General features: G+C 44.4%; 1 protein-coding gene across 16 annotated transcripts in view; it reads right to left on the reverse strand.

The window, feature by feature from the left end:
• Window positions 1-3,887: 3,887 nt before the first annotated feature.
• Clip1 (CAP-Gly domain containing linker protein 1) overlaps window positions 3,888-27,188 on the reverse strand; it is a 113,394-nt gene continuing 90,093 nt past the window's right edge. For 14 of the 16 annotated variants that reach the window (XM_085837164.1, XM_085837163.1, XM_029476950.2 and 11 more), the window contains 6 exons: window positions 17,113-17,165; window positions 9,784-9,901; window positions 9,541-9,691; window positions 8,955-9,004; window positions 6,095-6,219; window positions 3,888-5,599 (listed from right to left, as the gene is read on the reverse strand). In XM_085837164.1, the coding sequence (XP_085693290.1) occupies window positions 5,374-5,599; window positions 6,095-6,219; window positions 8,955-9,004; window positions 9,541-9,691; window positions 9,784-9,901; window positions 17,113-17,165 (723 nt within the window). In that variant the 3' untranslated portion in view covers window positions 3,888-5,373. Of the gene's footprint in view, window positions 5,600-6,094; window positions 6,220-8,954; window positions 9,005-9,540; window positions 9,692-9,783; window positions 9,902-12,563; window positions 12,585-17,112; window positions 17,166-27,188 lie in introns of all 16 variants that reach the window. The other 2 variants (XM_085837169.1, XM_085837162.1) reach the window with 1 other exon arrangement.

Below are 27,188 nucleotides of genomic sequence, written 5' to 3' on the forward strand. Positions count from 1 at the left end.
AGTGAGGTATGGTGAGGTGGAAGGTGGTGCCTCTGCGAGCTCATGCTGAGACATCCCTTCCCCATGAGGTAACAGCCATATGACGGATATAGTATGGAATAGAGTTTATTTAGGGCATGGGGAGATGGGGAGGGGAGTTGAGGAAGGAGGTAGGGAGGGGAGAGGAGGGGAAGGGAAAGAGGGAGAAAATAGAGGAGTAGAGGCCGGCCAGGAACACATGGAGAGAAACAGGAAAGGGGAGCGAAGGGACAGAGAGGGAAGAGGGTAAGAGAGTGGGGGCGGGGAGGAAGGGGGCGGCAAGCAGCCTCTTTTATACTGAGTCAGGCACACATAGCTGTTGCCAGGTAACTGCGCAGCAGAGCCTGGAAGAAATACTAACACGGAATCTAGTGCCCCTTTCTCACCTAGGAGGGCACAGCACACAGCACTGATAGATACTTTCAGGCAAACACAGTTTAAAAAATAGAAGAGAGAGATGGCTTAGTGGGAACACGCTGTTCTTCCAGAGAACCAGAGTTGGGGTTCCAGCTCAAAACTGCCTGTAACTCCAGAACTCCAGTTCCAAGTCCTCTAATGCCCACTTCTGACCTCTATGGACTCACCTCAAGTTAATGATACCAAAGTTGAGAATAATATTTATATTTATTTTATGTATAGGAATACACGATCACTCTCTTCAGACACACCAGAAGTGGGCATCAGATCCCATTACGGATGGTTGTGAGCCACTGTGTGGTTGCTGGGAATTGAACTCAGGATCTCTGGAAGAGCAGTCAGTGTTCTTAACCACTGAGCATCTCTCCAGCCCCCACAAGATATTATTTACAATGTTTTTTTTTTTTAAAGATTTATTTATTTATTATATGTAAGTACACTGTAGCTGTCTTCAGACACTCCAGAAGAGGGCGCCAGATCTCATTGCGGATGGTTGTGAGCCACCATGTGGTTGCTGGGATTTGAACTCTGGACCTTTGAAAGAGCAGTCGGGTGCTCTTACCCACTGAGCCATCTCACCAGCCCACAATGGTTTTTTTGAAGCAACTGTGGGGAGACAGTCATTTGTAAGATATTCAAAGGCAAACACTCAACTAGTTAGGTAGATTACCTAACACTTTCAAGAGTTTCTAAAGAGTTGTGGGTTACTAATCAGAGATGGAGTAGCACAGCCTATAATCCCCACTGGGGAGGGAGAAGAGGAGGAGAGTAAGTTGTGAACCTGTGTGGTCTACATAGTAAGGCCTTATCGCAAAGTCTGGGGATATAGCACAATGGTACAGTGCTTGCTAGGACTTGAAAGGCCTTTGGTTTGACCCCAATCACTAAAAAGATAAATAAATAAATAAATGGAATCAAACATTGCTGTAACCAGAATACTGAAGCTTACGTTTCCAGTTCTCATAAGAGCCAGTAAAAAGAGACAGGAATAAATTATTAAATTATTATTAATTATTAAAAACTTACTTTTAGGGGCTGGAGAGATGGCTCAGCGGTTAAGAGCACACTGACTGCTCTTCCAAAAATCCCGAGTTCAATTCCCAGTAAGCACATAGTGGCTCACAACCATCTGTAATGGGATCTGATGCCCACCAGGTGTGTCTGAAGAGAGCCACAGTGTACTCACATACATATTATGTATTTCACCAGCCCAGGACTGAATTCTTGATCCCTCTCCAAAGTACTGGAGTGACAGATGCCTGCCACACATGGCCTTATTTTGTTGTTTTGTTTTTGTTTTTTAAAATGTTTGAGGCTAGCATTATATACAGAGCTAGTTCTAGTATAGCCAAGACTATAAAAAGAAACTATATATATATATATATAAACTTGAAAGGTGAAAGACCTTTGAAAGGCTGGCGAGATGGCTCAGCGGGTAAGAGCACTGACTGCTCTTCCGAAGGTCCCGAGTTCAAATCCCAGCAACCACATGGTGGTGACTCACAACCATCCATAATGAGATCTGACGCCCTCTTCTGGTGCATCTGAAGACAGGTACAGTGAATAATAATAAATCTTTAGGCCTGAGGGAGCAGGGTTGACCAGAGCTAGCAGAGGTTGTAAAAATTCAATTCCCAACAACCACATGAAGGCTCACAACCATCTGTACAGCTATGGTGTACTCATATACATCAAATTAAAAAAATTTTAAAAAAATTAAAAAGGGCTAGAGAGATGACTCAGTGGTTAAGAGCACCGACTGCTCTTCCAAGGGTCTGAGTTCAAATCCCAGCAACCACATGATGGCTCACAACCATCCAATAATGAGAGACAGCTACAGTGCTTTACATATAATACATACATGTTTAAAAAAATTTAAAAAAAAAGGAAGGTGAAAGACATCTTTCATGTTCTGGTGGGAACAGAATTGGTTGTTGACGGTTCATGACTTCACTCAGAAGCCTAGGGTCCTTCCGTGAGGTGGTTAAGAGGTTGTGCAGTTTTCTGGGACACTTTCCCTCTGTGGGGTTGGAACCATTTTCAAGCTTTGTACACCCTGTCCCTCCTTGAGGCAGGGTCTCATCATATGAGCCAGGCTGGCCTTGAACTTCTGACAATCTACCTGCCTCAGTCTCTCAACTGTTAGGATAACAGGTCTCCAGCTGTCTCTCCCCCCCACCCCTACCTGCAATTCCTAAATTTCCAGCAACATTGAACATAAGTCAAAGCCTTCTAGTACCTGGTATTTCTGTGTGCGCACATGTAGGTACATGCTCAGGCTGTCATTTCTGTTTTTGTTTTTTTTGTTTTTTTTTTTTTTTTTTCGAGACAGGGTTTCTCTGTGTAGCCCTGGCTGTCCTGGAACTCACGTCGTAGACCAGGCTGGCCTCGAACTCAGAAATCCGCCTGCCTCTGCCTCCCAAGTGCTGGGATTAAAGGCGTGCGCCACCACGCCCGGCCAGGCTGTCATTTCTAAGGTGCCATCTGCCTTTGTAAAATTCTTTTACTGGCTTGAAACTTGCCCAGTAGGTTAGGTCAGCTGACCTAGGAAGCCCCTAGGGGCATGCCTCTCTCCTCTGTGCCGGGATTACACATGTGTGCCACCGTGCTCCACTTTGTGGATTCTGGGATCAAATTCAAGTCCTGACTGAACTATCTCCCCAGCTTCTATTTCCAGACAAGTTCTCCTCAAACTTGCTATACAACCAAGGAAGACCTGGTATGATCCTACCTCCACCTTCCCAATGCAGGAACTAGATATTTGCCACCATGTCCAGTTCCACATCTTTTCCATATTTACTCAGTGACTGACAGCATCATTCCCAAATGTGTGAACCCTGAAGTAAGCCAGGGTCTCTGTGTAACACTGGCTCTCCTTTTGTAGACCAGACTAGCTTTGAATTCAGAGATCCATCTGCCTCTTGGATGCTGGGATCAAATCAATGATTTTAAGGCTTAGCACTCAAGTCTCTCTCTGTCTCTCTAGGATATCTCTGTATAGCCCTGGCTATCCTAGAACTCCCTTCATAGACCAGGCCCTTGAACTCACAGAGCCTGCCTCTGCCTCTGGAGTGCTGGGATTAAAGGTGTGAGCCAACATCCTCTTGGCTTCTCTGCTCCTTTTTAGACAGGTTCTTATGTAGCTCAGGCTGGTCTCTAACTTGTTACATAGGCAAAGATGGCCTTGAACTTCTGACTCTTCTGTCTGCCTCCAAAAGATTCAGCTACACAAACACAACCACTTCTTACAATTGTTTAGAAACTCGTTTTATAGAAGTGAAAGGAGCTATCTGGGGACCTGACATTGTGGCTCCGTGGTAGAGGGAGTAATGGATTGCCTGCCTTTGGTATCTGAAGGGCTTTCCTACTTGAAGAAAAAAAAAACATGACAAATAATCCTAAGAATATTATGTGTTTACTCCCACTGCCAAAAACAAACCAACCAGCCAACCAAAGAGACCCAAAACATTTATTAAAGTAGATACAGAACTCAGATTTTAATACTGCTTTCCATATTTTGTGAAATAATTCCTATAGTTTTATTAACCCAGAATGCCGACTGGCAGCAGATGTTTTGACTACTCACTCATCAAGCACAGTCGATAACCTTAAGGGGAGACAGGGCAGAGGCCTATATACAATGACGGAAGTTCTCATCCTGCACACTGCATGGAGGTGCATGTGGCTCCTTTTTACATATTCTCAAAGACATTCAAGTGAAGACAAAGAGACGCAGACTGGCGGGGTCAACTCTTCAGTTGGTTGAGGTCCTTTGTTTTATCTTTTTTTGTGATAAGAAAATTCAAAATTATTCATGTTGAATTTCTCATCATACATTCATTAAAAATACAGTAAAAAACAAACAAACACACACACCCCACAAATGTATAAAGGACGGTTGTAGATCAGTTAGCTTAGCTCTCGGAAGAGTGGCTTAGTTTGCTGCTGGGGTTATCTGCTAAGGAAGGGAAACACAAGCAAGGAGCCAGAGACCGTTCTTCCAGCTACTCAGATCTGGCTAAGAAACATCATGGAGACAAAGACGATGGCTGGAACCTCACCGCAGAGACCACCGCAGAGCCAGTCTCGGGCCCAGTCGGTCACATGCTGGTGAGCCTTTAGATGTTTTCTTTTTCATAAAGGTAAAAAAATCTGAAAAGAAGACACATTGTATAGACTTTTTCCCAAAATATAGATTCTTTTAAAAATATATATACATATAATATATAGACGTTGAAATTATGTAAAACCAGTAAAGAAAACACCACTGTCGGTCCATGGGTGCAGCATATAGATTAGAAAATGTCCCCACAGCAGTTCGGGGCTTTCCCCTCCCTTTTACCTGTTTTCATGATTTATAGTCACACCTAAGTATTGTCAAGCCTGGAAAAAGGCCCCCCTGAGAGCAGGGAGTGCGAAGAGAAGAGCTTGGGGTTTAGAGATGAGAGTATTTAAACGAGGCAGGAAATCGCAAAGTGGCGCAGGGTTTTTTTGCAACTCATTCCAGTGTCAAAGCATAACAACAACAACAACGACCTAAATATACAGATGTAGCCAGGAAACATTTTAGTGCAAATATGAGAGTCAACGGCATCATTTGAAATTTCCTAAATAAGATACTGCCAGGGTCCCACTTGTCCCGAGGGTTTCTCTAGGAACAAACAGGAACTGCGCCTGGTACAATGTCTTAAACCTTAAAAATCCAGAAAGCAAGGACGGAAGTGCAAACCCACCTACCAAATATTTATTATTATTTTAACTTACGAGGGGAAATGAAAGGGAAACTTGTTGAAGATCAAAATATTTTCTCAGATTTGTTGACAGGGGTCAAAAAATAAGGAGCTCTTCTGAAGTTGCACTCCAATGCTGGCGGGGAGCCGCTGAGGAGCCGGCGTCGGTCGGTCGGTTGGGGAAGCCCTTCCTGCCCTCCCGGCTTCCTCAGAAGGTCTCATCGTCATTGCAGTTGGTTGCCCAGTGCCCAAACATCTCACAGATCTCACAGTATGGCCGCTCCTCGCTCCGGCTGCCGTGGTGAGTGGAATGGGGAGGATCTTCCGACATCTGTGCCTGGGTGGGACAGTCCTCTGTATCGTGGAGGTCAAAGCAGTCACAGATGTCACAGAAGAGGCGGGGTTTCTTCTTGGACTGCTTCTCCTGGTCATCACTACAAAAGTCAACATAGAAAACCAGGAAATTGGTCAGAAAAAAACTCAGGAGGTGACAGAACTCCTAGAGAATTTTTAAATGCCTTGGGACTAACAATAGCCACAGCTAGCAGCTTCCAGGACAAACCTTTATAAAATGTGCAGGCGAGGCTGGAGGATGGCTCAGCTGTTAAGGCAGAAGACCCAGCACCCATCAGAGGCTCATAGCCATCTGTAACTCTAGTTCCACAGCATCTGATGCCCTCTTCTGGCCTCCAAGGGCTCCAGGTACACGTGGTTCATATATATACATGGCAACAAAATACTTGTATATACAAAATAAGTCTAATAAAATGAGCAGCTTGGACCTCTGCGCTCTGTTATTCTTGCCAGGTGTATGGTGGTTTGCCCTGACAAAGTGGCCACACAGCAACAGGTTCTTTCTAGCTGACAGCTGCTAGAGACCCTGACCATTGACACTCAGATCTCTTCTGATGGACTGCACTCTGTCATACCTGTCATAACTGTTCAGATCTTCCCCATTGCCATTGAGTGCAGCTTCAGACATCATCTCCACCTTCATCTTGAGGTCTTGATTCTTTCTTTGAAGATCCACTATTACCGAGTTAAGGAAATCAATCTGATTTTTTTTAAAAGAAAAGAGAAGCAGTGAGCTATGTGGACATCTGAGCCTTTCACAGCTGCAGTATCTAGAAGTGGGGAAGGATATGCTCACACCACAGCTGCAAACGTGTGTCACAGCAGGACAGGGACAGGGATGCTGAGGAAGCCAGGTGAACTGCAGCTGGCTGGAGATCACAGCTAGTGAGAGGCAAGGACGTTTCCTTCTCCATCCCTCAGTGTTTGTTACTAAGAAACTATTTTGTATCGAAAGACACTTTCAGTTCATGCCCTTGAGTCTTTGTAGCTGTGAATGGGTGAACATCACTTGTGATGCAGATAAATAAATGCCTTACACCTGACTCACTAATCTGCAGACTGGTGAGATGCTGCTGAGAATCTGCAGGAAAACACAACACTTCATACTATCCACAGTCAAAGGCTCACATTTCTGAATACCTGGTTTATTTTTCCATCGTGTGTGTGCACGTGTGTGTGTGCGCGTGTGTGTGTGCACGTATGTGTGTGTGCGGGTGTACACAGGGTGTCTTCAGAAGAGAGACAGGGGCTTACTAGAGCAGGCCAAGCCCCCCTTCTGCTGAGGAAAGGTATGGCGTGCTTCCACACATACAGGAAGGGTAACTTGGTCTAAGAAGAGCTGGCAGCAAAGACAGCAAAGTGACCACTACAAAGTAACATGTCCCTAACACTTCCTGTCTTTCAAGGGTTCTCTAAAAACAAAACATTCTTCCCTTTTTTACAAAGTAAAAGGTTTCATTTCTGTGAATTGGAAAGTTTCTCACTCTGAATACACACACTTTAGCTGTTCTTCCTTCTATTTTTGAATAGACTCTTGCTAAGTTCCCCAGGCTGGCCTCAGACTATTAAGGTTTGCATGATATACACCTTCAGTCCCAGCACTCAGGAGGCAGAGCAGGCTCTGTCTGTTACTTTAAAGCTAGCCTGGTCTATATAGTTAGTCCCTGCCTCAAACAAACAAAAAACAAAACCCCAAGCACAATTCACCTTGAACTTTCCTTCTTTACTTCTTTTTAAAAGGCAAGATCTAATCCCAGCACTCGGGAGGCAGAGGCAGGCGGATTTCTGAGTTCGAGGCCAGCCTGGTCTACAAAGTGAGCTCCAGGACAGCCAGAGCTATAAAGAGAAACCCTGTCTCGAAAAACCAAAATAAATAAATAAATAAATAAAAGGCAAGATCTTACCCTGTAGCTGTCTCAAATTACTACAGCTCTTCCTGCCTCTGCCTCCTGAATACTGGGGTAACATGGATGGACTACCACACCTGACTTTCTTTATTCTAGATTTATGTGTATGAGTGTTGTGCCTGTGTGGCTGTGGAGGTCAGGAGGGGGCCACTGGATTCCCTGGAACTGGAGTTACGGATGGTTGTGGACCACTGTGTGGGTGCTGGGAACTGAACCCAGTCTTCTGTAAGAGCAACCACCGTTCCTAACCACTGATCCACCTCCCCAGCCCCCACATCTGACTTGCAGGTGGCATCTTCTAAGTCATTCTGTAAGGCTCCATTCCAGGGTCGAGGGGACCATGCACCCAATCACACACAAATTAGGAAGCATAAAACAAACCATTTGCTGATGGGAGGGAAAAGTTGGCGGCGGCAGCAGAAACAGACGGAAGCAGAAGGGAAGGGGGAGAGAAAACAGTGTTAATTCTGTACCGCGCCTGGGAGACACTGAGACAAAGCTAATACTGGGTAGGCTGGAGTCTGAAAGCTGGTTAAAGGAAGTCCTTATAGCTCTGGCTTTTAATATAGACCCACAGGCTTAGACAGATCCCAGTGTCCTGTCCAGCAAAAGGGAACTGACTAAACTATGGTACATCCATATAATGGAATACTACACAGCTAAAGAAAGGCTAAGCATAGGATGTTTTAGGTGGTATGCTACTAATGTTTAAGAAAAAAAAAAAGGAGGCTGGAGAGATGGCTCAGAGGTTAAGAGCACTGACTGCTCTTCCAGAGGTCCTGAGTTCAATTCCCGGCAACCACATGGTAGCTCACAACCATCTGTAACGGGATCTGATGCCCTCTTCTGGTGTGTCTGAAGACAGCGACAGCATGCTCACATACATCAAATAAATAAATCTTAAAACAAAGCAAACAACTTCAGAGGGGGCCGTTGGGGTGGTGCTACGCAGCTGTGCTTCAGTCATGGGAGGCAAGGCAGCAGAGGCAGCAGAGTTCAAGGCCAATAGGGGCTGCATAAAACCCCCATGTCTCAAAAAAAGAAAAAAAAGTCAGGTGGTAGTGGGTACCTCTTTAATCCCTGCACTTGGGAGGCAGAGGCAGGTGGATCTGGTCTACAGAGTGAGTTCCAGGACAGCCAGGGCTACACAGAGAAACTCTGTCTCGAAAACCAAAACCAGGCAAAACTTAAGAGTACTAGAGTGTGCTTGCAAGAGAGGCAGGGCGCTCCTGTGTCCCACAGGCTGATCTCAGACTCCACAGTTCCACTGATCCTTCTACCTCAGTCTTCTAAGTGGCAGAGCTATAGGGATGTGCTATCACATACCATAGCTACAAAAACAACAAACCCCTAAGATGTCTGCAACAGGTAAGCCCCGGGGAACAGTGTCAGCATGTGGGAAATGAGCAGCGGAGACCAGAAGGCTTTTTACTATGTACTCTTTAATGCCCAGCATTATACTCTGGAGATACCTAGTGACTCTGGGAAACGGGCATGCAGACAGCAGAAGCTAATAAAAGAGCATTACCTGACTCTCCTGGGCTCTCTCATCCTCTTCTGCCTGAGCATCAGTGTTACCTTGTGTGAAAAAAGGGACAAGGACATCAGAGGGAGCACTGGAAAACACATCAAGCCAGCTCCTTGCTGCTGCAGTGACTGGCTGCCATGGGATGCTCTCTCTGAAAGTGGGGATAAGTCCCTGCCTGCTCTCTGGCTGCTACTGGGTCCCGAAGATGCTGGCTCTGTCCCTTCAGGGCCATCTCTCAGGATGGCCACCTAGGGGTACTAGCATCTCCCACAGAGGAGATCTCTGCTCTCCTTGACGCTTTGCACTTTGAGGCCTCGTGGTTTGCTTGTTTGGTGGCAGCAGTCATGTACTGTCTTACATGTGTTGTCACAGTCTCACAGCGTGAGACAACAACCCCAAGCACACCTGTGACTAGCTAGCCCTTTGGCTAAGTGTCAGGAGAGGTGGGGGCAGGGCGGCAGGGCAGCAGATGGGGAGGAAGGGCACCTCTACTGGGAGAGGCTCTCTGGAGGCGGCTGCAATGGGAGGAAAAGCGGGATGAGGCAGAGCCCCCGGCTGGCGGGCGGGCCTGTGAGCGACTCCTTACCTGAGGAGCTGCTGAGCTGCCTCTTGTTCTCCTTGAGTTGAAGTTCCAAGTTTTTGACCTTGAGCTCAAGCTTCACCTTATCAGACTCCAGTGTCTGCACAACTGAGTGCAGGGACTTGGCGGTGGCATTCTCTCCCCTGAGCACTGTGACCTGCAAAGCAGATGCTGGGCTCAGGCCAGGAGGAGGGGCAGAGCCTGCCAGGCCGGCCGGTGGGGACCATCTATGCCCCCAGAGCACCCTACCTCATTCCTCAGCTTCTCCAGTTCCGCGTCCTTCTCTGTGAGCAAGGCACTGGTGAGGCTGATAGACTTCTGCAAGGAGGCTTTCTCTTCATCGGCGTCCTTTCTGAACTCGGATTCTCTAAAAAACCAGAGAGTTAAACAGGTCCAGAGATCAACTAGGGCAGCTGTTAGCAGGGCAGCCTTTCCAGAACAGACTGGAGAGTGACTTCAGTTATCGTTAAAAAAAAAAAGAGAGAGAGGTGTAACAGGGAAGTTGCATAGGGATTGAGGCTGTCATGCCTGTAGATGATACTTACTGCGCTCGAGAGAAAAGGTTTATACCCATAGGCATGCAGAGCCTGCATGTCATTGTGTCCATTTGAACTCAAAGAGACAAGTTAATACATTTGGAAGGTGTAGATTTCAAAAAATAATTGTTCCACCCTCCTCCCCCCCCAAAAAAAACCAAGCTAAATATATAGTTGAATATTGTTACTTCTGGAATAAATAGTTACCAAGCAATGACAATTAAAATACGTACATGCAAAGCAATTATACAGATGACATGCAGAGCAGTTTTATGCTGGAAATATCCTTTGGTTCTCACTAATTTCAGTAACTTTTTAGCAGGTTTGGAGGTCGTGTTTTTCAGATTGTGTGAGCCAAAACAATAGCAAAGATTTTTATTATTCAAACTGAAAATTAATTGCTTTTCAATCTGAAGTGTCCAGTGGGCCAGAGCAGGTAAGAATTTGGCTCTTCATAGGTGAAACAGAGCGTGAGTTCTACAAGAATGCAGCCCCTGTTCTCCGCTGGCTCACTAGAGGGAGTGAGAGGCCTTTGGAAAAATACAACTGTCCACTGGGGAGCCGGGGACAGAGGGGAGAAAGGGATGGGGGGGTTCGGGTGAGAACACATGGAGGTTGGGCAATACACAAGGAGTCAACCCCAAAGGAGAGCAGCAAAAGTGTGTGTGTGTGTGTGTGTGTGTGTGTGTGTGTGTGTGTGTGGTGGGTGTATTTAAAGGTGTGCTGTGAACTATAAATCTGCTGAGGCCATCCTTGGTGAGGGACTGTCACCGATCAGAAGAGACTAAGGAGACAGAACGGCACATGTACAATGCTACTTCCTCGCCTGGATCCTGATGAAGAAAATGACTGTGATGGGAAACCAGAGAGCTGAGTGTTGGTGACCTTGTGGCTATGTGACATGTTCACAGCAGAGTGGCTGACCAGGGAAACAGAACTGGCTGTGAAACCTTTATAATTCTATAAACCCTAAAGTCAGCCTTTAAAATCAGTTTCTTCGTTTTTAGTAAACAGACCCTGTGTCACCAAATTACTTTAGGGAAGAATAAAATGAGAGAAAAGTGTCTAGGGCTAGCGCTCAGGCCACACAATCTCAGACCCTATGTCAATGCAATCAGGTCCCTGCCAGTTCTACAGGAAGCGGGGGGGGGGGGGGCGGGGGGGCGACATGCAGAGCAAGTGCCATTTGGTATGTTGTAAATCCAATGGAGGAATAGAAAATGGAGGTCCAAGTTAGAGATGGCAGAGGTACGGCTAGTTAGTGAGACCCAAGGTATCCGGCACATGAATCACAAAGTTCTCATGGTTTATGATAAACTGAAATTCTACACAAAGATGAAAATAAACGTGTTGTATTTATCTCGTTGTGTGGCTTACACTTTTACACTCCAGAATGACGAGTAGTAAGAAAAGAATCTGAGATCTTACGGAAATGTTTTGAATTGGTAACACTGGAGGTGGGGGACAGCGGTGTCCCTACGGTCCAGAGTGTGTGTGAATTCGAGCGGGGCTCCTGAAGTGAGGGGAATGGACAGGTATTTCTGCAACGTGAAAAGTAAGGCTCTAGTGCTAGCCAAAGACACAGGAAATCTGGGCTCACTGCATTTTTCTGAAGCATATTTGGTATTTTGTTCTATTGTAAAAATGACTTCTGGCACTTCACTTATTTTAACTGCCACTCAGATTTGAGAAACACAAGTTTAAAGGTTTTAATTAAAAGTTTGCACAACTGGAGGTTGCTGAAGACAGATATGGATTCTCCTATGCCCAAAGACCTAAATGGTTAAGATCCCATGACACTTAGTCCTGGGAGGAACAGTCACCAGTAGAGGCAGAAGGGCCACCAACCTGACTGTGCTTATCCTGTCTATACACAACCCCAAGCCACACAGTTTGCTAAAAAGATGGAGGCAGGATGTTTCCTATACAAACCAACCAAAGAACACACACTGAAGAAAGAGATGACTCAGTGGTGAAGTCACTACCACCAAGCCTGATGATTTGAGTTTGATCCTGAGAATTCATGTGGGGTAAGGATCCCTCTACGCACACGCACACACACACACACACGCACACGCACACGCACACGCACGCGCACACTCTAAATGTTAAGAAAAATAGAGAAAGAGAAAGAGGAAGAAAGAAAGCAGGTCTACCAGATGACAGTGCACACAGGCTTGGCAGTTCATCTGTGACAAGATCTTCAGTGATGACTTCCTAGGCAATTCTTAGGCAATTTCTATGCCCTAATTCCTCTGTACAAACCAAGATGGACCGAATGAAAACATCTATGCCGTAGAGAAGCAAACTGCTAGTTTCAGCCATATTGGCGAGAAGGGATTGCTCAAACCACCAGTACCGAGAAAGGAAGCTAACAGTGTGAAAGAAGGCGTCAGGGCCAGAAACTCTTGTCCCTCCCCCATGGGAATACACCGCTCAGATTCTTTTCTTACTACTTACATAAGAAATAAAGTCCAGTAAGGAAGCAAATACCTTAAAGTGTTACTGGGCAAGCTTTAAAATGCAAGATAATAAGAACCAAATATTAGAAACATGAAGAGAAATGCAAATACAATAAGGAGAATTAAATTTGCACCCAAGTTCTTTGCTGGTATCAAAAAGAAGTGTGGTGTAGTGTGTGTGTGTGTGTGTGTGTGTGTGTGTGTGTGTGTACTGCTGAGCATATTTTACAAAACAAAAGCAAGACACAGAGGGACAAAGGCAGCCAAAAAATATATACAACAATTTGGTTTACTAAAAATATATGAGGTTTATTTATTATAACGTGGATAGACTTTCTTTAGTCTTACCATGAAAGACACACAGATATAGCAAAGGAAGCAAGAGCAGGAAAGGGAAAAGAGAGGTGGTGAGATGAGCATTGGGAAGTAGCGCAAGCTCGGAGACACTCAGACAGTTCCAACCCACAGTGAGCGACGGGCTGGGCAGGCAGCACAGGCCGCTTCGGGATGGGAGGCAGTACCAGCATTCAAGGGCTGGCACTCTGTACTACCAGAGTGAATGTGGACCCCATCCATCCATGTAGAAAACGCTGGCCTTGCTGTCCCTTCTTTGACATTAAAAAGCCCAGAGCAAAAAGGGAGCCAAGCTCGTTCCGCAAGGTGCATCTGGGCACGACGGAGGAGCACAGAGGAGCACACGCCTCCTGTCCCCGCAGTTACACAACTCTGCCTTATGAGTCAGATCCCTAGAACCTGTCCTTAACTCCCTCTCCTGTTTTTGTTTTGGTTAAGACAAGGTCTCACTATGTAATCCTGACAGGCCTGAAACTCACTGTGTAGAGCAGGGTGACTTGAACTCAGAAAGATCCTCCTGCCTCTGCTTCCTTAATGCTGGCATTAATGGTTGGAACCTGTTCTTAAAGATGTGTGCCCAAATGTCACCCAGTTTTGCAAATGATTATAGTTTTAAATTCAGAGAAAAACCTTCAGTACATATTACCTGAGACACAATGTTCACAAATACCAAAACCCAAAGCAAACACTATTGATTCTTTACAACAGTCTCACGCAGCCTTAAACTCGATGTGTAGCTGAAGATGACCCTGAACTTCTGCTCCTCCTACCTCCCCCTCCCAAGTGCTGAGACTGCAGGCATAGTCTACCATGCTTGGTTTATAAGTTATTTTAAAAGTTATTTTATTTACTTATTTGGGTTTTTTTGGTTGTGTGTATGTGTGTATGTGTGTGTGTGTTGTGTGTGTGTTGTGTATGTGCATGTGCATATCATAGCACAAGAGTGTGGAGGTCAAAGAATAATTTTCTAGAATCAGTTCTTTTCTTCTAAACCATGTGGGTCTGGAGGATTGAACTCGGGCTGTCAGGCTTGGTGGCCAAGTGCTCTTACCCACTAAGCCACCATCTCGCCAGACCTTCGTTTACAATTTATTTATTTAACCTTAATCATTGGGCCAGGGCAGCTTTGAGCTCCATCAGATCCCATGGATCCTAGGGTCGGAGCCATACGGAGCCCAGAGCCTTACAGCAGCTAGGCTGGAATCTCATGCTAAGTTGGAGCTGGGCTCCTACCTCACTGACTGCTTCACCTGACACTGGGGAACCCTGTAAGCCCTCATCATGACCATGAGGAGTGTGGGCATTCTCTGCCTTCACTTCTAAATTAAACCATCCACATGGCTGTTTACTCTTGCATCAACAAAGGAAGTTCATGTGCTTTTATCACTTAAGAATTGGGAAGGTATTTATAGCAAGATCCTATAAAATCTTTAGTCCTCTGAGCAGAGTAGACATAGCTAACCATCACAAGCATACATCTACAAAGGAATCTCTACCAAACAGACATTTGGGAGGCAAAAGGGTCTAAATTGTTGCTATTTTAAAATACAGTCAAGTTCAGTCTTCCATAATAGAAACAAATGTCCATGAGGCTTGATTAGCAAGAGAAAAGCAGTGTAAATATGGAAACTGAATTTCATCCTTTTTTACTTTCAGAAATATTGTCATCTTTGTGTCTGTTCACCAGAATTAGCAGGAGTCATCCTAATGTGGTTGTGGCAGTCGGGGATCAAAACTAGCGCTTCACGCGTGCTGGCAAGTGTCTGATGGAGTGTAGACCTTCCAGTACTTTTACTTTTTTGAGACAGATCTCATTGTAGGGCTGTCCTTGAACTTGTGACCCTCTCACCTCAGCCTCCCCAATAGCTACTTACTGGACCTGGCTTAAATTAGCAGTAAATTTTGAAAGACACTTAGCTAAACATATAATTTAGTCAGTCACATGATAAGAAAGAACTTACAAAGTATAAAATCTTCTAAAAATCAGTAATAAATAAGAGGCTATAGGTACATGGAGAACTGAACAAAAAAAACTCGACATTCCAGGCCTCCAGCCTGCACCTATCCTGAGTTCTTAGTGAAGTTCTGGTATGGGGGCTTCTGCTTCATCCTTACACAGTGCACACCCCACCATAGCTTCCACCAGAACACTTGAGATTATAAAGACTTGTGAGTTAAAGAGCACTGTGTAAATATAAAGGGATTATATACTGCCATGAGCCCGTTTTGAGACAGCTACAGATACAAGGCCTCATTCTTGTTCTGTTTCTGGATGCCTGACCATAGTGAGACTCCCGTGTGAGGCTCCTAGAATGGAAAGACCCCAAAGAAACTCAGAGGAATCTAAGTATTTCTTAATTAAAACCAGAGAGAAGGAAAAGCTTCCCCTGGACAAGGCCTTACATCCTCCAAAATACAGCAAGCCACACTGCGCAATCCAAATGGTTTGTAGGCTGAGTAAAACCATGAATTCCCGAGAGTGAATCACGTCCATCAGACATCAGTGGGGCTGGGGAGCCTCTCCTGCTCATGCTAAGTAAGAGCAGGAGAACATTTGGGGATAGGTTAAGTTTCTTTTCTGCTTTTAAAGCCCAGGGTCTCAAGCAGTCCAGGCTGACCTCAAACTTGGCATGTACTGAGGGTGACCTTGAATTACTGATTCTCTCCCTCCAAGGATCGCAGGTGGTTTTGTTTGGTTGGCCTTGGAGAGGTGATGAACACAGGAGCTCATATATGTTAAGCAAACTCTGTACTGCCGAGTTATCTTCTTATCCCCACTTTATTTTAATTACTTAATTAGCTATGTATGTATGTATGTATGTATGTCTAAATGAATGACAGGGTATCACTAAATAGCTTGGCTGGCCTGAAACTCTCTTTGTAGACCAGGCTGGTCTTGAACTCACAGAGATCCTCCTGCCTCTGTTTCCCAAGTGCTGAGTTAAAGTCCTGTGCCTGGCCATTTTTCTGTTTTTGCCTCGGGTAGCACACACAAGCATTGAATTTGCAAGTAACAGGACAACCTTGAACTCTCTACCCTTCTGCTTCTACTTCCTGTGCGCTGATGTTCCTGTTGCTGTTGTGATCCACATCTGTTGAGAATTCTGAAGCAGGATGGACTACTGTCTACTCTACATCCCTTTAGCTTGCAGTGAGGCACAGAACCAACCCAGGCCTAACTGCTTGACTCAGAGCAAAGGCCTGGAGTGTATATAAGCATCAGACTTTGGGGTATGAATTTCTTTCCTTTTTATTTTAGGTTTTGTGTTGTTGTGGTGGTTGTTGTTTGTGATAGGTTTTCTCTGTGTAGTTCTGGCTATTCTGGAACTCACTCTGTAGACCAGGCTGGCCCCAAAATCAGAGATCCACCTGCTTCTTCCTCCAGAGTTTTAGGATTAAAAGTGTGCACACTATTCCTGGCTTCTATTTTATTTTATTTATTATTTATTTATTTATTTATTTACCCTGGCTTTTATTTTATTTATTTATTTATTTATTTATTTATTTATTTATTTATTTATTTATTTGAGACAGGGTTTCTCTGTGTAGCCCTGGCTGTCCTGGAACTCACTTTGTAGACCAGGCTGGCCCGAACTCAGAAATCCGCCTGCCTCTGCCTCCCAAGTGCTGGGATTAAAGGCATGTGCCACCACGCCCGGCTACTATTTTATTTTTTTAAAACTGGATTTTGCTATATAGCACAGGTTGGATTCAAATCTCCAGTTTCGGCCTCTTGAGTGTTGGAATTGCAGGCATATCCTACCCTGACCTGGCCTAAATATTTAATTTCTATGGACCACGTTTACCTCTACTCAAAAGTAGTTGAAAAGTTATATAATGTTATGGAGAGATAATAAATAATAGATACAAAGTACTTACTACTGAAAAAAATCAAACTTTCCTATAAGTGAAATCAGTATTGATATCTACAGTGATTACTATATATGCAATTGTAATATTGTTCATTTCTCAGACTGGGCAGTAGCATTAGTATGAAGCAATTTGAGTTTAGAGCTCTTCTGAGTAAATGCAATTGAAAATGGCTTAAAAATTTAAATATCTGAAACCTGCACAAATGGACCTTCATAGCTTGCCAGTTGTGAGCACTAAAATATGTCACTGTCTGAGTAAAAGGCGTTGACTGTTTTCCACAAGCTAGCGCACACACCACACTCGGAAGCTTTCCTTGTTAAACACACACAGCAATACACACAGAGAGCGCCTACCTCTTTTTCATTTCTAACAACTGATTATTGAGTACAGATCGTTCTTCTTCCAGCTGAAAAACAAAAACAGAGAGAGTTGCTTCAGTCGACAGCCTTGAGATCCGCTGCTCCATGCCGCTGCTTGTCTCACAAGCAGTGAATTAGCATGAAGTTACCACCAAAAGGGTGGCTTCTCCTTTAAACATTGCGTAGATCTGAGGGCTTAACCCCTTCTGGATAAGCCTGAGAATTCATTATGTTAAACCATAGCACTTTGAACATAATATACCAGTGTTTTTGTTTTGAGACAGGGTCTCATCATGTAACCCTTGCTGGACAGGAATTCATCATCCAGGCCAGATCCACCTCCCTCTGCCTCTCAGATATTAGAATTAAAGGTGTGCCTAACCACATCCAGCTCCTTTTTAAACACAGAGTTTCATGTAGCCCAGGCTGGCCTAGAGTTTGCTAGGTGGCGGGGATATGAGCTAAGGTTGCCACACCCAGCCCTACACAGCATATGCCAGGCTTTCAGTAAATGTCCCCTGATTGATACTCCCAACATTAGCATCCTGGATGCTTTGTTTACATCTCAGGGGTCAGCGTCTTTGAGAACTTGCAGCAGTCAAGAAAGAAGCTACCTGTTCTCTGCAGAGCGCCTGTGCCTCAACACATTCCCAGCAAAGACACTTGTCATCTATAAAACACAGTGGGTACAGAAAAAACATCTCGCCGGGTGGTGGTGGCGGTGCATGCCTTTAATCCCAGCACTTGGAGGCAGAGGCAGGCAGATTTCTGAGTTCAAGGCCAGCCTGGTCTACAAAGTGAGTTCCAGGACAGCCAGGACTACACAGAGAAACCCTGTCTTGAAGAAGAAAGAAAGAAAGAAAGAAAGAAAGAAAGAAAGAAAGAAAGAAAGAAAGAAAGAAAGAAAGAAAGAAAGAAAGAAAGAAAGAAAGGAAGGAAGGAAGGAAGGAAGGAAGGAAGGAAGGAAGGAAGGAAGGAAGGAAGGAAGGAAGGAAGAAAGAAAGAAAGAAAGAAAGAAAGAAAGAAAGAAAGAAAGAAAGAAAGAAAGAGCCATCTCTGCATGCAGTTCTTTCATTTTATTGTAAAATCCTGATGTTATTGTTGTTCCATAAAAGATCACAAACAAGGTCAGTGACTTGTCTCAGCAGGTAAAGATACTTGCTGCTGTTATACGGAAATAATCCACCATGGCCATTTTATTTATCTGTTTGTTTTGAGACAGAGCTTCTCTGTGTAGCCCTGGTGGTTCTGGAACCTTTGGTTGCTATTTGCATGAAACATCATCTTTTCTCTTACTTTCAACTGCTTTGTGTCTCCGAATGTAAACTATGTTACTTGTAGACAGCACATAGTTAATTATACTTTAATTTAAAACAAAAAAAAAAAACTTCTTTTAGTTGGAATATTTTAACCCACTTATATTTATTGTGATTATAGATGAGGTTCTATATTGCTATAATTCCATTTATATGGCTTAGCAGTTATGTCAAAACTATAGGGCAAGAGTAAGATAAGGAATTTTTGAGGGATGAAGTAGTGACTGATTATTTAAAGAAACCTCCTTGATAAACCTCCTTGATAATCTATTTTATTCTTTCAGATAAGGTCTTGCTATTAAGCCTAGGCTTATCTTAAAACTCAGCATCATCAATGCTGACTCACAGGTATGTACCACCATGTCCACATATATGATGTGTTTGACTTTAAAATAACATTTCAATTTATAAGGAATAATTTTTCCTAAGCTAGGCACATTGGTATATACCTGTAGTTCCATTTATTCAGGAGGCCGAGGCAGGGGGATCGAGCCTGGGTAATACAGTAAACCAGTCCTAAAACAAAATCAAAAATGGGAAGGCAAAGAAAAATTGTAAACTTGCTCTAAAATACTACTCAGGAAATCAAGGATAATGGCATATACCCATGACCCTAGCATGTACCGAGTGGGCAGAGAAATGGCATATACCCATGACCCTAGCATGTACCGAGTGGGCAGAGGAATGGCATATACCCATGACCCTAGCATGTACTGAGTGGGCAGAGGAATGCGGATTGGGAACTTGAGACCAGTTTATATCAAGATCCTGTCTCAAAAAAATCAAAAGCCAACCCACATTTAATGATTCAGGGTATCTAAGCCTATTAGTTTATGCCAACAATCTCCAAATTCAGGAGACTGAGGCAGCAAATAGAGAGTCTGACATCAGTCTGGGATACATAGCAAGACCCCATCTCAAAAAAATTCTACTCAGGAAATTCTACTGCTGAAAATAGAGCAGTTAAGAACTCATACAGGAGCACAAGGTTGGGTGGTCCATGTCCATTTCTCAAACTTAAAGCTTGAAAAGGAAATACAGGCAACCGGAGGAAGAACTGGAAGGTTGATATTAAGAGAAAAACAGGGCAATGAAAGCTGTACACAAATATTCACAGTCTGAGGACATTAAACCAGAATTAGCATCCAAGAGCTTCTATCAAAACCCAGAGAGGGAGCGAGAGACGGTGCAGCAGTTAAAAGCGCTGGCTGCTCTTGTAACAGCAACTCATAGCTGCCTGTCACTCCAGTTCCAGGGGAGCCAATAAATGCCTCCTGGCTTCCATAGGCACCGCACACACAAGCTGCACAGACACACACTCAGACACGTAAAATAAAAGTAAATACATCTCTAAAGAAAACACGCAAGAAGTGGGGTAGGGAAATTTCCAACCCGTCATATTTCAGCTGAGATGTGCGAGCTTGGGTGGAATGAAGGCCAGGGGCAAACACCAATTCTGCTTCCTTAGGCTCAGTGAAGTCACCTGAGTGGCTCGAGGCATGGCACTCTCCACTTTGCTTCCAGCTATAGCCCTGTAGTGGGTGCTCAGTAACTCCACGGGGTGAATGAACGCGTCGGAGGGCGGTGCTCTCTGTGATAGTAGCACACTTGCAAGCCCAGCTTCTTACAGGACGAACTCCCCTGCTGAGAATCTAAGCTGAAATCTTGTTTTCCCCAGTTCCCCCAGTGAAGTGGTTCTCTTGTGCTATTTCAGTCTCTTCTCCAAGCGAGTGTTCTGAGGTCCAAAATAGCAGCTCTACCTTGACAGCACAAAACACATTTTCTGTGTCTGAGGATTTCTCGTCTCGCCTCCCACACACAGACAGACAGACTTCTGCTCTTAGAAAAGGAGATGGAAATGGAAAAGGGAAGGGAAGGATCCAGAAGGCCCTTCATGACTAAGTGCTCCCAGAGATGTACGGAGGACGACGACAGAGGACTGCTGCTGTGGGGCCCCTCCTCACCCAGAAAGAACTGTCAGTCAGCTTCTAGGAGCAGGAGCAGGAGCCAGAATCTTCAGGGACTGCCAAAATGTCACACAAACAAACAAAAACAACAAAAGGAGATAAAACCACAGAGCCACATCTGCAGGGCCATACCCTTTCCAGACCACATCCAGTGAGTGATCAACAGAGAATTTAGATACTGTGGGCCAGGGAGATGACTCAGTGGGTAGAGGGCCCTTGCAGCCATGCCTGATGAACCTAGGCTTGATGTCTGGTGCCCATATGTTTGTGTCACACACACACACACGGTCTTAGCTCTTAGTCCTGACTCCCAGGTGCTGTAGATAGCTACTTTCCCCTCAGTCCCCGAGAATCTCTCTCTGTGCCATATCCTCTATCCAAGCATAAATACCTTTCACTGCACAGACCAAGTGGAAAAGAACTGTTCCCTTCAGCCCTAAGCCCCTGGCAGCCATTCACAGCCTAGACACTTGTTAGGGCCAGGGAACGGCTCTCTAGAGGTAAGCAGGAGGCTAGAGAAGTCTAGAGCAGTGGTCGGTCCCCAACGCTGTAACCCTTTCATACAGTTCTTCATGTTGTGGTGACCCCTCCCACAACCATAAAATTATGCTCATTGCTACTTCATAACTATAATTTTACTACTGTTACGAATTGCAATGTAAACAGCTGATAGGCAAAATATCGTATTTGAGATTCCTGTGTAAGGGTCATTTGACCACCCTCCCCAAAGGGGTTGTAACCCTCAGATGGAGCAGCTCTGGTATAGAGGCAGATCTTAAGCAAGATAGATAAGACATGCTGGCTCAGGAAGACCATGAGTAGCTGTTGGTCTCTTGGCAGCTTCCCTAATATAATGCTTGACAAGTGAAAGAAAGACTCCACCAAAGCAGAGGCTGCTGCCTCAGGGAGGATGCCATGCACAAAATTAGTATTTTGTTAGAGAATACCTCATTTCATTTTTAAATTCAACACACTCTTTTTAAAAAAAGATTTAACAATACTATATAGAAACAAAATCAAAAGGAAGAAAATGTTCCTTAATGTTGTCACTTACAGACAACTCAAAATAATATCAGCTAATTGGGACTGGAGATACACGGGTTATTTTTATTTTAGTTAGTGTGTTTGAGTTCTCAGGCACAGGTCTGTTGAGGTCAGAGGACAATTTCTGGGATTTGGGTTTTGCCTTCGACTGTGCTGTGGCAGGCAGGTTCTCTCCAGTTTCTGCTGCTACACACTGCACTACTCAGTGGCCCATGAGCTTCCAGGCAATTCTCTTGTCTCCACCTCACATCTTGCCTCACAAGTACTGGGATTACAGATCCACACCGTCCCATTCAAAGCTTGTTCGTTTTTGCTGTTATTCAACAGGATCTCTCTATGCAGCCTTAGCTGGCCAGAGATGGGACCTGCCTCTGCCTCCCACGAGTCCTGGGATCTAACGCAAGTTGTAAGACTTGGGTGTGCGCTTATCCCTTTGACTAGGTGAACCATCTCTCTGGGGTTTTGGAGGGGCTTTTGTTTTAATAATTTGGGTAATATTATTAAAAATAATTTTAATAATTTTGTTTTAATAATTTGCTTCCCTGCCTAGGCACTGAAAACTTCTAAGTTCTTAAGTTTCAGTACTAACTTTATTATTACTGTATGTGATGATATGTATGGGGCTTATCAGCACACACACACACGTACACCCACCTGCACAAGTACACACATGTACACCCACCTGCACACGTTTTAAAAATGACAACAGTCCAATAACAAAAGAGTAAGTGAATTTTGACATGGATTAGGACAGAATTTCCAACATTTCTGAAATGGCCCTAAGCCTATTTCTGCCATTTTGTATTACATATTTCTGTGAACAGCTTTGATATTTATACAGTGGCTATCTATTTTGTATTTGTTTTGAGACAAGGTCACATTAGGTAGCTCTGGTTGACCTGGAACCCACTATGTAATGAACAGGCCAGCCTCAAACTCGCAGAGATCCACCTGCTTCTATTTCCCAAGTGCTGGAAGGAAAGGCAAAATAAAAATATTGATCAGCTCTGAAAAGTGCTGAAGATACGCTACACTCTGCAGTATCAAATATTCAGCAGCATTTAGCCTTTTAGATGTAAAATAGCAACCCATATCATTCGTATATGAATTTTCTTTCATCTTTAATAAATGGTAAAGTTACATGTACCCAAAGGATTATTTAAAATACATTTTTGATTATCAGTAAGATGTTTAGTTGGTATACTTATTTTACATGCCTATGTACCTGGAGCTGTAAAAATATTTCTCAGGCAAAAAGAGGGCAGAGGGGAGACAGCTCAGGAAGCCTTGGTTTCAGCTGGTGCAGTGGCACTCGACTGTCACCAGATTGCTTGGAGGTGGAAGTAGGACAATTAGGAGTTCAAACCTGGCCTCAGCTACATTACTAAGTTTGAGGGCAGCCTGTGCTACATGGAACCCTGTCTTAAACAAAACAGGAGCAGCAGGGAAAGCAGCTCATACTGAAAGCTCATTTGTATCATCAGACACTGAAGGGAGAGCCTGGGATTCAACTGCAAACAGCTCTGTGTCCTAGTGTTCCCTGAGCTCAGAATAAAGGTCTGATGGCTACTCCTCACCACGGTTACAAAATAAAGCCTAACAGGCTAAAGCCAGCATCCCTCTTCTAACCCATGTCTGTGAATTTAAGGCAGCCAATTTTCATGAACCAATTTAGATCGATCAATGTCAGCCCCAGGTCTTGTACACTCTCTGCCATAACTTAACTCAGAGGTGACTTTTCACAAGATACTTACTGACCCATCTTCTCCCTGTTCAGCCCCCAAGAGCAAGCCATAGCCTCGTTTTGCAAATAGCCCTGAGGAAAAGCTGATGTTTCCATGGTGACAGCTCAGTATACCTGCTGTCTTTATAAGATGGAATACCTGTGAGGTTTGTAAATGATAAAGCAGATATCTACCTCAAAAGTGGCCACCAGGTGTCTACTTCTATTGAAGAACTCACATTATTGTATATATTTAAACTTTCTTTTTTTGCTCAGAATCCATGTGAGGTTTTGAAATGACAGAAGACATCTCAACTATAAATCAGACACCTATCTCAACAATGACCGCCTGAGGTGCCTAGCTGTATTGTAGCATTCATACGGTTATTTTTAGAATTCTCTATGAAAAGAAGGTAATGCTTTGTACATGTGGCAGTGTCTGTCTGTAAATCCCAGCAGGCAGGCAGCAGCTGAGAAAGAGGAGCAGGAGTTCAAGGCATCCTCACCACACAGCATGTTAACGGCCAGGCTGGGCTATCTTCACCTGTCACCACCAATAATTTCTGCCTTTCTGTGGTCCCTGTGGAAGGAGACACAGCTGAGAGGTCGGAGAGAGGTGTGGGTAAAGTAGGTCCAGCTCTCTTGAGAACAGAGTGGCAACATTATGACTATGATGGGCCAGGCAACGAGCTGCTCACCAAGTAGGAAAGGTAGGAAAGGACTTTAAAGCAGCCCACACCAGCAGGAATGGATCCAAGAGGGGAGTGTGGGTTCCGGGATTGGACTCATGCCAGCTGGGGTGTGGCAAATGTCTTTACCCACTTAGCCACCTTACTGCCCATATCGTTATTATTTTAGAAGTTTAAAAGTAAAGAAAGAGAGAAGTTAGGGTCTAAGTGTGCACCATGCTTTAGAACTACTGTTGAGGAGAGAAAAAAAAAAAAAAAAAAAAGAGTTCCCACCTCACAGAATATCCAGTGTGGTATTTAGAGGCAGCTACCATACATAGGCAGGACTGCAGACCTGGAGGGACAGGTCACCGTATAAATGGAGAAAGAATGCATATAGCATCCAATAAAAATGAGCAAGTAAACACCCACGTGTCTGTCAGAAGGAATAAAATTCAGGAACGAAATATAATTACCCCACTCCTGAAAACACTATGTTAAATAAAGAAGCCATACAGTACTTGGTTCCAATGATGTGTAGTGTCCAGAACAGACAAACCCTTAGAATGGTGGTTTCCAGGGCCTGGGGGAAGGGGGTGAGGAGCGACTGCTCAGAGTGGGCCTGGAGATTCCCTCTAAAGTTCTAAAACTGTTTTGGAACTAAACGGAGGTAGTGGTTGTACAACATGGGCTCTATAAGGGGAGGCAGAGACAGGTGGATCTCTGAGTTCGAGGCCAGTCTGGTCTACAGAGTGAGTTCCAGGACAGCCGGGGCTACACAGAGAAATCCTTTCTCAAAAAAAAAAAAAAAGAAAGAAGGAAAAGGAAAGAAAGTAAGTGTCATGGCACTGCACACTTACAGTGTTTAAAACTGGAGCTGACGTACACACAGACATGAGGCAACATAGAACAACAAGAAGCCACTCGGGGCATCAGGCAGAAAACTTGCTGTGAGCACAGGCTATGCTCTTGCACTAACAGTCGTAACTTCTGAGACCTGTCTCCTGCCAAGATTGCCAAACAAAGGAATTTCACCTGGCTCTACCGAACATACTCCTTCTAGAAGACAGGGCAGGGTTGGCGGCACAGCTCAGGGGATGAAGGCGCTTGCTGAGCAAGGCTGGCAACCTAGGTCTCATCCTCAGAGTCCTCATGAGGGTGCAAGGAAAGACTCAACTGTAGAGTTGTCCTCTGGTCTCCAAATGTGTGACATGGAGTACACGACTGTAGTCACATAAACACATCCTACACACACACACACACACATGCACACACAATCATACTTTATGCACACACTACTACTAATAATAATAATTTTTTTTTTTTTTTTGGTTTTTCGAGACAGGGTTTCTCTGTGTAGCCCTGGCTGTCCTGGAACTCACTCTGTAGACCAGGCTGGCCTCGAACTCAGAAATCTGCCTGCCTCTGCCTCCCGATAATAATAATAATTTTAAAAGTTTAAAAGATAATGTACTTTGCATACTGATGCCAGATAAGCCCTAGGGCCAGGCACAATCTAAGTGATCCCAGCTAATGTCCCTCTTCTCACTTAAAATGACAAACCCCACACAGAAAGCAAGACTTAAGGAAGAACTTTAGGGTTGGGAAGATGGCTCAGTGGGTAAAGGCATTTGCTACCAAGCCACATAAGAGATGAGAGAGGAAAACTGACTCCCTCAAATTGTCCCTTGACCTGCATGGGTACTGAGTCCACACACATAAACAATAAGTAAATGTACTAACATTTTTAACTTATTTTATATATCTGCGAGTGTTTTACCTACATGGATGTCTGTGCACCACACTTGTGCCTGATGCCCACAGAGGTTAGCTGTGAGCCACTGTGTGGGCACTGGGGACAGAACCTGTGCAAGAGCAACAAGTGCTCTAAGCTGCTGAGCCAGCTCGGTAGCCCCTCCTCCCTTTTAGGGAAGGATTTCAGTTGGGGAAAACTACCTAATAGTGCAGGCACAGCAAGCTGCCGACAGGGTTGGGGACTGTACTTCTGACCAAGCCGGCCTCTTTCCAGGACTGTAGACAAGCATGGGAGCCTTCCAGCTGTTAGGCTCCTCCTTCCCACCTCTGGAGCGAGACACTTGCAGCCTCACGGGCAAGCATAGCAAACGGGACTTCTAGCTCCATTCCACACCCAAGCCAGTCAAGTCCTGCTCATTGGCCTCTTCTTCCACCATTGCTCCTCACCCACTTCCTGCTTTCTAGAGACAGGGTCTTGCGTAGCCCACGCTGGCCTTGAACTCACGATCTATGGGAGGATGACTTAAGCTTCTGCTCTTCCTGCCTCCACCTCTCCAGCTTCAGAAGTTCTTCACCGCCTTTTATTTTTTAAGAGAATAAAAGGGAAATGCTCTACAAAACCACTGTCCCGGAGGCAGGGATTCCTCTAATTCACAACAGCCTTGGTCTGAAGCCTCTTGGGAATGTGGTTTAAAAATTCTGACAATGATTTATCCTGGGAATGTGAAAAGAACAAGCAGGAAGTGAGTGGTCCTCAAATAAAAGAGACTTCCCAGAGGAGAGCTTCCTTTCCAGAGACTCCAATAAGGATCTTGGGATGCAGACAGATTTTGGGATGTCTTGGGATTTATAAGCAAATAAACATTTGAAACAGAAAAATAAAATAAAATAAAACAAAAAACACTAGAGTTCAAAGTACACACCCCACACACACATCCGGGTGGCTGGGCTCGAACCCAGAGCTTCCTGCATTGGAGATGTGTGCTTTACCACTGAGCAACACTCACAGTCTACAAATACTACCCTACATTCCTAGCTCACAGTTTTATTTGGTGAAGAAGTTTCATCCTGAGCAGGGCACCAGCAGGGAACAGGCTCTAAGGCACAGGTACTGTTCTCGCCTCAGTGGGAAGCCCCCAGCTTGTCTGACCTATAAGATTTTTGGTCTCAGAGGAAGGTCAAGATTCCACAAAAGCAATCCTGAGCCTTCCCAGTAAATGCCCAAAGAGTAACAATATTGCAAAGGAAAGCCACCTAGGCCTGGGTCAGAATTTACCTAACCCTCTCAACCTAGTCTTTGCTACTTTAATTTTAGAAGGAAACACTAAATATGGCAATACAACTGAAGTTCTTTATTTTAAAAATAGCATGTCTGCCAAACACTGTAGCTCTGTCAGATAGTTCCTCTCTCTCCATCTTGCTTTTGAGGTACTAGAGCCTAAACTTGAGACCTCAGGCAAGCCAAGCAAACACTCTATATCACTGACTTACAGTCAGAGCTCACTTATATTACTTTTCTAACAGAGGCTTGACTAATGCAAAAAGATGTAGATTTTGTCTCCAACACTTAAAAAAAAATTCTAGAAAGTGAAATTTT

Source organism: Mus caroli, unplaced genomic scaffold (genome assembly GCF_978045245.1).
Source record: "Mus caroli unplaced genomic scaffold, Mus_caroli_1 scaffold_4, whole genome shotgun sequence".
Lineage (NCBI taxonomy): Eukaryota > Metazoa > Chordata > Mammalia > Rodentia > Muridae > Mus > Mus caroli.